This window comes from Aquarana catesbeiana, linkage group LG05, assembly GCF_042186555.1.
Source record: "Aquarana catesbeiana isolate 2022-GZ linkage group LG05, ASM4218655v1, whole genome shotgun sequence".
NCBI classification, from domain to species: Eukaryota; Metazoa; Chordata; class Amphibia; order Anura; family Ranidae; genus Aquarana; species Aquarana catesbeiana.
In genome coordinates, this window is record NC_133328.1 from 169,152,705 (window position 1) to 169,165,113 (window position 12,409).

Consider the following 12,409-nt stretch of genomic DNA (forward strand, 5'->3'; position numbering starts at 1 on the left):
TTTTATTATTATATTTTTTTCTAGCGTAACGCATTTATTTATTTATACATAGTAAATCCTACATGATAGTGCATATGTTCTTCAGTTGTGTCATAAATCAATGAGCTTGTGATGCTGAACTGTTTCAATCTCTCAAAATCACTGAGAAAGATGCTTATTACACACGAATCTGTGTCACATCCACAACCCTAATTCTCAAAAAGTTGGTATGTGGTGTAAAATCTACAGAAAAAAAAAAATTAAATGATTTGCAAATCTCATAAACCCATATTTTTTTCACAATAGAAGATAAATAACATATGAAACGATTACATTGAGAAAATGTACCATTTTATGAAAAATAAGATAATTTTGAAATTGATAGCAGCAACACGTCTAAAAAAAATTGGGACAGGGCAACAAAAAGCTAGCAAAATAAGTGGTACTAACAAGGAAAAACTGGAGGAACATTTTGCAACTAATTAGGTTACTTGGCAACAGGTCAGTAACATGAATGGGTGAAAGAAGAGCATCTTAGAAAGTTGGAGAGTCTCAGAAGTAAGGATGGGCAGAGGTTTACCAATCTGTGAAAGGCTGCATCTAAAAATTGTCAAACAATTTTAGAATAATGTTCCTCAACGTAAAATTGCAAAAAAATGTTAAAAATATCATCTATAGTATATATCATCAAAAGATTTGGAGGATTTGGAGAAAGCTCAGTGTGCAAGGGACAAGGCTGAAATGCAATATTGAATGCCTGTGATCTTCGGTCCCTCAGGCAGCACTGCATTAAAAACAGGCATAATTCTGTGATGGACATCATTGCATGGGCTCAGCAATATATCCAAAAATCACTATCTGTGACCACAGTTCTCTGTGTCATCCAAAAATGCAAGGTAGAGCTCTATCATGCAAAGAAAAAGCCATATCTGAACATGATGCAGAAACACCACCATCTTCACTGGGCAAAAGCTCATTTAAAATGATCTGTTGCAAAGTGGTAAACTATTCTGTGGTCAGGCAAATCGAAATTTAATATTTTTGGTAACCATGGGCGTAAAGAGGAGAGGGCTCTTCCGGCTTGTTATCAGTGATCAGTTCAAAAGCCTGCATCTCTGATGGTATGGGGTTGCATAATTGCGTATGGAATGGGCAGCTTGCATATCTGGGAAGGCACAATCAACACTGGAAGGTATATCCAGGTTTTAGAGCAGCAAATGCTCAGGCAAGAATGGGACAACATTCCTCTCCCAAAACTCCAACAAATGATCTCCACAGTTCCCAGACATTTAAGTGTCATGAAAAGGGAGTACTACATCGTGGTAAACATGGCACTGACACAAATGTTTTGAAATTTGGTTTGTACTTTGCCAGCTTTTTGTTGCCCTGTCCCAGTTTTTTTTTGAGACATGTTGCTGCCATCAATTTCGAAATGACCTTATTAATTTCTTAACACCAGCGCCTCCTGGCCCTTTAAGAGGTCTCTGATGCTGGGGAGTGGGTTTCCTGATCATGTGACCGCCGTGAGTGGCTGTCACATGATCAGAAAGGTCCTGATGACAAGTAGAGATCGGGATTTTTCTGTTAACCATCGGTAACTGTTCTGGGAGCGCGCAGGGGGCATGCTCTTGGAACAGCTGTTTACATTCAGGTACGCATACATGCAGCCACTCTTCATTAGGGCTACGACTAAGGCTGTTGCCAAAACACATCAGCTGTTTTGCTTGTCACTTTTTTTAACCAACCATTAAAATCGCTATATGGACTACAGAGTTGCTGGCTCAATCCTTTTACTTGTCACCATTAAGAAAGCGCCGCGCAACTCGCGCATGCGCAGTATGAAACAGGCTGTGAAGCTGCAGGGCTTCAATTCCGGTTTCCTTTAATAAGGATGCTGGGGCCTGCACCCAGAGACATTGGACATGTCGGCTTTGGGTGCCGGCATCGCGGGCTTCCTGGACAGGTAAGTGTCCTTATATTAAAAGTCAGAAGCTACAGTATTTGTAGCTGCTGACATTTAATTTTTTTTTCACCCAGGCTGGAACTCTGCTTTAATACGCGCGTGGTACCCTGTTTCCCCGAAAATAAGACCTAGCGTGATTGTCGGTGATGGCTGCACTATAAGCCCTACCCCCAAATAAGCCCTACCCTGTTTCCCCGAAAATAAGCCCTACCCTGAAAATAAGAACTACAAGGACTTTAACTAGGGCTTATTTGGGGGGTAGGGCTTATATTGCAGCCATCACAGACTATCACGCTAGGTCTTATTTTCGGGGAAACAGGGTAAGTGCACCGCAACAGACCATCTTGGTGTGAATGGGCTTTAAAATGGCTAATTCACCATTTAAATAAAAGAATACTGTAAATGTGTATTTGTCCTAAGCACTTACAGTCTCCATGGCTTATTTGAGAAAGGTCCTTGGCTACCTATAGAGTTTTTATGATTTAAAATTATAAAATATGAAGTATGAAAAATCAATAGAAGCAGCATATTCTGACCTGGTTAAATCCGGTACTAGTAGAGGTGTACATAGAAGATGATTAAGCGACAGGACCATCTGCAGGCAGCACTGCCATTGGCACAGTATATGTAGATCCTCCAGGTTCAGCTTCCTGTGCTGTGCACCTTCCGACTTTATCTGTTTCATCTGCTCACACACTGCTTGTGGGCCATCACCCTGAAACTCTGAACAATAACAAGTTAATGCTGTAAGAGTCTCACGAGCCTCACTTTCACAGACCTCTTGAAGGCAAATTCTACCTGACACCTTATTGTCTTCATATGTGGTTAAATTAAACTATATTGGGATATAGGACCTTTGTATATGAGCTTTAGTCGACATCACAACTGCTCATCTCCCCACACTGGCCAATAGAAACACACAGACCAGTTTCACACAGGCTTCAACTTGTATTAGGCTGAGTTCACACTGGCATTGAAAGCAGGTGCTTGAGGGACGTTTTTAATGCCCCTCAAATACCTATGCAAATGATACTATGGACAGTGCACAGTGCTGTTCACATTATCACAACATGAAGCGTTAGGGTCGCTTCAAAACTGAAGCCTCATGTCAAGTTTGAAAGGAGTTGAAGCACTTCAACTCTTTCCATTCAAATCTATGGCAATGCGCCGCAACCAGCATGCGGTAGTACATTACAGTTAATAATAGGAGTTTGTGGTGCATTTTTAACCATGTCAACCGCACTGCAAACACAAATAGTTTTTGGGGGAGCTTTTTTAATGCTCAATAAACGCTTATCAACCGCACCTATTGAGGTGCATTACCGCTATAGGTGCGTTTGATAAGCGTTAGTATTTTGAGCAAGTGTGAACAAGCCCTTAGAGCGGTGTGATCAGCAAGCTTTGACAAAGCATCTGAAGAGCTTTCAGCAAACTTTGTTGAAGCTTTTAAACTCCCATTCAACTCCAGATTGTAAATGTTGAACACAGATCCTAATGGGAGTGTTAATTGCCACTTTAAAACAAGCTGCTAGCAGGCTTCAGCAGGCTTTTAACAAGCTCCAAGAAGTGCTAAAGCCTGCTAGCAGCCTATTTAAAGTGATTAACAACACTCATTAGGATCTGTGTTCAACATTTACAAATTGGAGCTGAATGGTACTTTAAAAGCTTCAAAGAAGCTGGCTGAAATCTCTACAAATGCTTCATCAAAGCTTGCTGTTCACCATGCTCTTATACAAGCTGAAGTCTGTGTGAAATGGGCCAAAAACAGCTTCAAGGAGGGTGAATTACATAGTGGTCACAATGGTCATATAGTGGTCACGATGAGTCAACTGCAAGTCAAACACACCTGTCAATACACTCATTTTTATTATTATCTCAAATGTATCTCCAATTCAAGTGGAATACATCTGAAAATAAGTTGCATTTGCCCGTCCATACAGGCTCATAACACAAAAAAACACTATGGCAAATATTCATATTGTTATCTACTGAGTTGAAACTGTCACTGTCAACACTGATATCTATTTCACATGGCCCCCATCCTCCGTCATCATGACACGTATAGGCTAATCATTTTTCCATGACATGACCATACTTTCATGCTGCTGATCCATGGCAGCTGTAAAAGTTATAGGAGCTGCCAAAGGATCTTTGACTTCACTGAGACAATCTTGTGATTCACGCTCTGCAGTCACGCTGTACAAACACTTATTCTGAGGCTAGCCGTTATGATGGTGTTTCGTTGCCCCAATCAGCAGAAAGAAGGTGGAGAGGTGAAATAGGAAGCTGCTGAACCAATAATAAAATATGTCACCTGTCTGGCTGTGCAAATTGGGAGAAATGTCTAAATCACTGATGCACATGCTCAGTTTGGTCTCTATTGCTGGAGAGAACATTGCCTTGTTGATCAGAGCTAGCCAGGTCACATGGTATGGCAATCACACATATGGGAGTGTATACAGATCCTAAATGACAGTCAAGTTCCTCCCTCCTCCTCCATGCCCAGTAACTATAAAAGAACACAGTGGGTGGGATGTCACATCTTGATTGATGGATGACCCGCCTCCCATAACAGCATGAGGACACAGGCTGTAGTGGAAATCTCCTCCTACCTGAACACTCAGCACTCGGGCAGACCCTGCAGTTTATCACGTGACCGTGGTATACAGATCAGCCAAAAAGGTATATAGTGGAAGTATTTTAATGTAAAAAATAGGATTTTTATAACAGCTTACCTGTAAAATCCTTTTCTTGGAGTACATCATGGGACACAGAGCCTTAAGTAATTATTTAATGGGTTATAGGCCACCTTCAGGTAATGGACACTGGTTATACCCAATCCAAGAAGTTCACTCCCTATATAACTCCTCCTCCTTCCAGGAGCACATCAGTTTTTGTAGCAAAGCAATATACTTAAAGCGTTTGTAAAGGTGTTTTTTTTTTTTTTTTTAAATAACAAACATGTTATACTTACCTTCACTGTGCAGCTCGTTCTGCACAGAGTGGCCCCGAACCTCGTCTTCTGGGGTCCCTCGGCGGCTGTTTCAGCTCCTCCCCGCAAGCATTCACCACCTTAATGCGAGCTCCCTCGCACGGTGGTGAGTGCTTGCGGGCGCGCTCCCGTGATACAGCCGGCGGCTATAGCCGCTCGCTGTATCACTCGGCCCCGCCCCCCGGCGCGCCGCGTCATCGGATGTGATTGACAGCAGCGCGAGCCAATGGCTGCGCTGCTTTCAATCCATCCACTGCAGCCAATCAGCGGCCAGGGTGAGCGGAGGAACAGATGTCGGGAACGCGAAGCTGACTTTCGAGGCGTCAGGTAAGTAAAACGGGGGGGCTGGGGGCGGCGGTTCTGTCAGAAGTTTTTTCACCTTAATGCATAGAATGCATTAAGGTGAAAACATTTTTACCTTTACAACCCCTTTAAATCCCCAAAAAGAGGGGAGGGACCTCTGTGTCCCATGATGTACTCCAAGAAAAGGATTTTACAGGTAAGCTGTTATAAAAATCCTATTTTCTTTATCGTACATCATGGGACACAGAGCTTTAAGTAATTACTTAATGGGACGTCCCATAGCAATGCTACTTGAGGGGAGGGAGACACAACCCGGAGGGTACCTCCAAACTTGAGGATCTATATTGCTGCCTGCAGAATACCCGAAGGCGATATCCTCAAACCTCTTTACATCCAGCTAATAAAATTTTGTGAATGTATGCACTGAAGACCAAGTTGTGGCCTTACAGATCTGAGCCATGGAGGCCTGATGATGCACTGCCCAAGAAGCACTAACCGCCCTGGTAGAGTGAGCCTTAACTTGAAAAGGGGAATCTTACCCCTTAAATCATAAGTTTGAATTATCACTTGCCGAATCCACTTAGCGACAGTGGATTTCAACGCTGCTTGTCCTTTATTAGGACCCTGTGGCAGAATAAATAAGACATCAGTCCTACGAATCTGAGCAGTTGCCTTTAAATAGCTTTTCACTGCTTTCACCACATCAAGACAATGTAGTGACCTTTCTTCCCTGGAACATGGTTTTGGAAAAAAACTTCCTTGTCAGAAGGACTAAGGGAATATGTTGTATTGGTTCAAATGGCTGTTTTTGTAACACAGACAAAACTAAATTAAATTCAAGTCCCAAGGGTTCAAGGGAGGTTTGACGGGCGGATTAAGCCACGTTACCCCTTGCATAAAACCCTGGACTAAAGAATGTGTAGCAAGTGGTCTTTGAAATAAGACCGATATAGCTGAGACTTGGCCTCTAATAGTACTCAAGGCCAATTTCATTTCTACCCCTAATTGTAGAAAGGCAAGAATTCTGCCTATGATATATCTCCGAGGGTGCCAACCCTTGGATTCACACCATGAAACATAAGCCCTCCAGACTCTATAATATATAGTTCTGGAGTCTGACTTCCTCTCATTAATCAGGGTAGAGATAACTGACCCGGAAAGCCCATGTTTCTTCACAATGTGGGTTTCAATAGCCAAGCCGTTAAATCTAGAGACCATAAGGAAGGATGGAATATTAGTCCCTGTGAGAGCAGATCTGGCTGTAGTGGGAGGGACCATAGGCCCTCCACTGCCATCTTTGCGATTTCTGCATACCATGACCTTCTGGGCCATGCTGGTGCCACCAGAATTACCGGCTTTCTTTCCAGCTTGATCCTGCAAAGAAGTCGAGGCAGCAACTGAATGGGGGAATGCATAGATCAGGGAGGACTGATCCCATGGGGTCACCAACGCATCTGTTTCGCATGCGAGTGGATCCCTTGTTCTGGCCACAAAATTGACTAACTTCATGTTGAACCTGGACGCTAGAAGATCTACGTCCGGAGTCCCCCATCTTTGGCAAACAGCCCAAAATCTGTTGGGGTGAAGAGACCATTCCCCTGGGAATAACTGCTGGCGACTCAAGTCCGCCTGCCAATTTTCTACTCCTGGAATGAAGACTGCCGATAGGCATGGAACATTCCTTTCTGCCCAGGTAGCATATGGTTCACCTCTCTCTGCACCGAGAGACTCTTGGTGCCCCCTTGCTGATTGATATAGGCCACAGCTGTGGCATTGTCGGATTTGAATCCTAACAGGACAATCCCGTAACCTGAAAGTCCAGGCCTTTAGAGCCAGACGTACTGCCCGAATTTCTAGGATATTGGGCAAAGTCCTTTCGGCTCTTGACCACTGTCCCTGGACAGTTGTCTTTTCTAGTACTGCTCCCCAGCCTGAAAGGCTGGCATCCGTCGTTACCACTTTCCATATGACTGGTCTGAAGGATTTTCCTTTCAACAGATTCTGGGTTAGTAACCACCAAGAGAGGCTTTGGGACACTCTTGGAGACAGCCGCATTGGCAAGTCTAAAGCTTGAATTGTTTTGTTCCAAGCAGACAGGATACTGTTTTGCAACAGTCTTGAATGAAACTGGGCATAGGGAACTGCTTTGAATGAAGCCACCATGCCATTTGACCTGACCACTGCACCAGCTCTCTTATGGAGTTGATCTTTGCATGAGGCAAGAACACCTTTTCCTGGGCTGTGTCTACGATCAGACCCAAGTACTCCAGCCTTTTTAGCGGTATTAAGGAAGATTTCTCTAGGTTCAGAATCCAACCCAAACTTTCCAGATAATTGGTTGTAGTGTGTATGCTTTGCTCCAAACGAGCCACCAACTGATCTATTAGCAATAGATCATCTAGGTAGGCTACGACTGTTACGCCCTGTGCCCTTAACCTGGCTAGAGGTGGGGCCAGCACTTTGGTGAACACCCAAGGTGCTGTGGCTAGCCCAAAGGGCAGGGCTACAAACTGGAAATGCTGCTGTTCTAACTCGAACCGCAAAAACTTTTGATGAGCGGGAAATATAGGGACATGCAGATATGCAGCCCTGATGTCGATTGATGCCAGAAGTTCTCCTCCTAGAAGGATAGAAACTACTGACCTGATCATCTCCATGCAAAAGGAGCGGATCTTCAGGAACCGATTTAGATTTTTTAGATCTAGAATGGGTCAGACATCTCCATTTGGTTTCGGTACCATAAAAAGGTTTGAATAGAACCCCAAACCTTGCTCTTTTGTGGGGATCTGTATGATCACCCCTTGAGATATTAATCAGTCTAGTGCTTGAAACAGAGATGTCTTTTCTCTGGATCTTTGGGAATGCTTGACCTCAGGAAGCGAGACGATGGAAAGTCCCGAAATTCCAGCTTGTACCCCAGCGTTACCGTGGAGATGACCCATCTGTCCTGACTTCTGAAAACTGCAGCAGTCTTCCCCCCACCTTGGTGAGGGGGGTTGCCTCTTCATTATGAGGCTTTAGGATTCTGCTTTGCAGGTTTCAGACCCCAGGACTTCTTTTGAGCCTGGGTCTGACTCTGAGATTTTCCTCTAGAGTCTGACAGCGGAGGCTGTCGCCACTGCCTAGAGGCGGAAGCCCCTGGCGTAGGGGAAAGAGCCCGTTTAAATGAAGGGTGTTTATACTTTCTGTTGACTGGCAAAAGAGTACTTTTCTCACTAGAAATTGTTTGGATATATTTGTCCAATTCTTCTACAAATAGTCGCTCCCCATGAAAAGGGAACCCAGTTAGGAGGTTTTTACATGGTGCTTTAGCTGACAAATTTTTTAACCACAGGATTCTACGCATATGCACAAGCATATGCATAAGGCGGGACGCCTGGTGAATAGAATCTTTAATAGCATCTATGGCAAAGCATAATGCTTTTGGTAGTTTAGCCAATTCCCGAGCTTGTTGTGCAGGAATCTCTCTAAGGGCCTGTTTAAATTGGTCCTTTAGTGATCGACAGACGCTTATTGCAGCGACTGCAGGCTCAGTAACGGCACCTGCCATGCCAAAAGTAGATTATACCAGGGATTCCAACTTTATATCTGTTGGATCCTTAAGCATTTGTGCATTGTCTACTGGACAAGTTAGGCCTTTATTCACATTGGAAATCGCAGCGTCACCTGCTGGTATTTTCCAGCTTTTGGAGAATTTCTCCTTCAGGGGATAAAAAGTTGCAAATCTCTTAGGAGGGAGAAAATACTTATCCGGGTGATCCCATTCAGCAAAATTAAGCTGTTCTAGTAATGCATGTGCAGGAAATGCATGCAAAGGTTGAGAAGGTTTTAAGGAACCCAAGAAAGAAACCGAACTTTCATGAGACTCCGTTAGGGGTAGCATGAAAGTGGAGCGAACCATCTCAGTAAAAGATTGTATCAGCAATTTCTCAGATTGAGAGGCTAAAAAAAGGTTCATCTACCGTTGTTTGCTCCGCAGAGGAATCATCGGTTTGTTTTTCCTGTGTCCACTGTTCCCCTTGCAAAGGTTCCGAAGTGAGGGAGGGGGATCTAGCACGCTTCCTATCCATTTGAATGGAGGATGCTATTAAAGCCACTAATCTTTCTTCCAGACCCTGCAGGGAGGAGGAAAGGACATCGTCAGTCATGTATACAGGGGCTGAGATGTGAGAAGCAGCTGTACCATTAATTTGTTCCAATGGCTCACCCTGGTTTGCCATAACTGGTAATTCAAGCGAGTATCACAGCGTGGAAATGCGACTTGAGATCCTAATGCCTGGGGAGGAAACCTTTACTTTTTTGTTGTGTCTTTTTTGGTAGGCATAGTCCTAAGTACAAAAACAGAGTCACTATACAAATTGCACTTAATCGCTGAATATAGTCATGACATTTAAAGCCACTATAAAGTAGTGCTGGGAAAAGGTGTCGTTCCCGTATCAGGAATGCCAGTTTGCAGCCCTCACATGTCCTTGTGTTGCAGGCTGCTTGTTTTCTCCTCATCAGCCGAGGAGAGACTGTCACAGCTGTAGTTTATCTGTGCATGCCTGCTGTGCATCCTCATGGTCGTGGACATTCACGGCACCGCCCCCTCTGAGAAAAAATTCTGCTCCTTTTTACATTTGAAATGTTCCCGCGCAGCGTTTTTGGGTCCACAGACCCAAGACGGGGGGGGGGGGGGGGGGAGACAGAGACCTGTTTGTAGCAGGTACATACAACAGAAACAGCATTTCAACAGTTGACAACATTAGCAGCGGGACCCCCGCACCCCCCCCTTCCCCGCGGCAGGGGGGGATGTAAGGGGGGTACACCGCTGATGTCCCCCTAACCCCTTGTCCCTTCAGGGGAGAGAAAAGAAAACATTTAGCATATTTCTTTTACCTGAGAGGAATCTCCCTGCAAGTGCTGCTGCGGCCACACACAGACTGACTGAGCTTTACAGTGAAGACAACAGTGTAAGGTATGTGCAAAGACTCCCTCTAGTGGAGAATTAAGGCATGACAACATTTTTTTGCCCTAATGGAAGAATACCTAGGTTTTTTTAATACTCAAGTTTCTTCCCTTACCTTATCCCCGCTGCAGGATTTGCTGAATTAACAGACAATCCAACCTTCACCCATCATGGCGGGCTGCGTTTAACAAACCTTCAAGGACTGGGTCCCTAAAACAAGGTTCCAACTCCCTTGGACCTGTAAAAGCACCCCACCAGGAAAGTTAGGTAATGTAGCAGGACCAAAGCCCTGGGTTCCAGGGGTCCAGCCCTTCAAAGAGAGGCGTTACAGGCAAAACCTTGTGCTTCAGATACAAGGCCCCAGGTACCATCCTTTTAGGCCTTAGTGGCACTTTGGATGGATCTGGTCTTTATGGAGGCTATTTAAATCCAGCATGGATCCCTCCTGGAGCTCCTCAAAGCACATCTTCACTCATGACCAACACCTTAGACACTGGCGTAGTATATTGCTTTGCTACAAAAACTGATGTGCTCCTGGAAGGAGGAGGTGTTATATAGGGAGTGAACTTCTTGGATTGGGTATAACCAGTGTCCATCACCTGAAGGTGGCCTATAACCCATTAAAATTACTTAAGGCTCTGTGTCCCATGATGTACAATAAAGAAATAAGATTTATAAGCTGTGGTCACTTTTTTTTTGGGGGGGGGGGGCAGATGAACTATTTTCATATTGCTGGGTTTAGTAATACTTTAAGGTTTGCTGCCAACAACATTGTGTAAACAGACTGACAGATAGACAGATAACAAAGGCAAAGTCTAGTTACATACCAGGCCTATTCAAATTGCCATTGATCTCTCCATAAACAATTCCTATAAGGACAGCTTTAAAATGATGCACTTTCACTTTTGGGTCAGCGTGTTGGATCCAGTAACACAGAGTAGCCAGTGTTAGGTGGTGAGCCGGAGGTACAGACTTCAGATCAGTCATTTTCACTTCAATCGTCCTTAAGAGGAGCTTTAGGCTTGTGGCCGAGGAGAGCTGAAAGTTGAAATACAGATTTCTTTTTTTAATACTAACGGACCTATTTGGCATCTATACTCTCTCAAAACCAAGTACACCAGAATGGACTTCACTCACTGAATATTTGAGAATGAACTGCATTGGTTTGCCAGCAGTGCTGGTGCAAAGCAATGTACCCCCGGTTTTCGTGTGGGTTACCCGCAGTTTGCCATAGAATTCTATTAGATTGCGCATTTTTTTGGTGCGTTTTCTGAAAGCGCACCAAAGATGCAGCATGCAGGACTTATGGTGCAGTTTTAGAAAACGCACCAAAAATGAGCAAGCTAAGTCTATAGGAAATTACAGGTAACCCACACAAAAAACGAGGGTACACCAAGCTGCACCCGCGTTGAGGCCAAACTGTAGCGCGGTAGTGTGAAACTGCCCTAACACTACCAGAATTTCTAGTGCCCATTTACACTACAAAAACATCCTCCAGATCAGTTCCAGAGGCGTTTCTGCATGTGCGTTTTTAACGCCGTCCAGATGCTCTTTTTCTTCTTTTTTCCTGTTTTTTTTTTTTTTTTTCTTCACTCTACTGGGGTCCAGTATGTTTTTGATGCACTTGTTGTGGTGTGAACAGACCCTTACACATTTAGAAGAGTGGTCTGGGTTTCAGGGGTGCTTAAAGAGGTTGTAAACCTCTCTGTGGAAGTTGTACCTATAGGTACTGTAAATATCTCCTAAACATGTTTTGCACCGATTACTTCATCGGTGCATGCGCTGTGAAGAAACAGCCCCCAGTGCCGTTTCCTCAAGAGCGAGTGCCGTGACTGGCAGCACCCGCGCACATGCACGGGAGTGACGTCATGCGGCTCCGGCCAGTCACACAGCCAGAGTCTGCGGCCCCGGAAGGAAGAGGGGCAAACATTGATGCGGCCTGCAGCGGGGACGGCTCAGGATTTGTTTGAAGGCAAGTGTCACATAATGTACTAGTATGTGATGCAAACTAGCACATTATGCTTTTACTTTGCAGGGGCAAAGGAATGAAGTAAAACCCATCAGTGTTTACTTCCTCTTTAAAGCAATTAAACCTCAACCTACCTGCAAATTGGCAGCTTTTTTTAAACACCCTGCACACCTTGGTTCTGCACTGTGGTGCGTGTATCTCACATTGACATGCATACATTGGTCTTAAAGGTAATGTTACAGAAAACAAATCAAG

At 44.3% G+C, this 12,409-nt stretch overlaps 1 protein-coding gene across 1 annotated transcript in view; it reads right to left on the minus strand.

The window, feature by feature from the left end:
* ASTE1 (asteroid homolog 1) overlaps positions 1-12,409 on the minus strand; it is a 37,607-nt gene that overhangs the window by 8,138 nt on the left and 17,060 nt on the right. The window contains exons 4-5 of the mRNA XM_073630336.1: positions 11,013-11,223; positions 2,479-2,665 (exon numbers count right to left, since the gene is read on the minus strand). Coding sequence (XP_073486437.1) covers positions 2,479-2,665; positions 11,013-11,223 — 398 coding nt within the window. The remainder of the gene's footprint in view (positions 1-2,478; positions 2,666-11,012; positions 11,224-12,409) is intronic.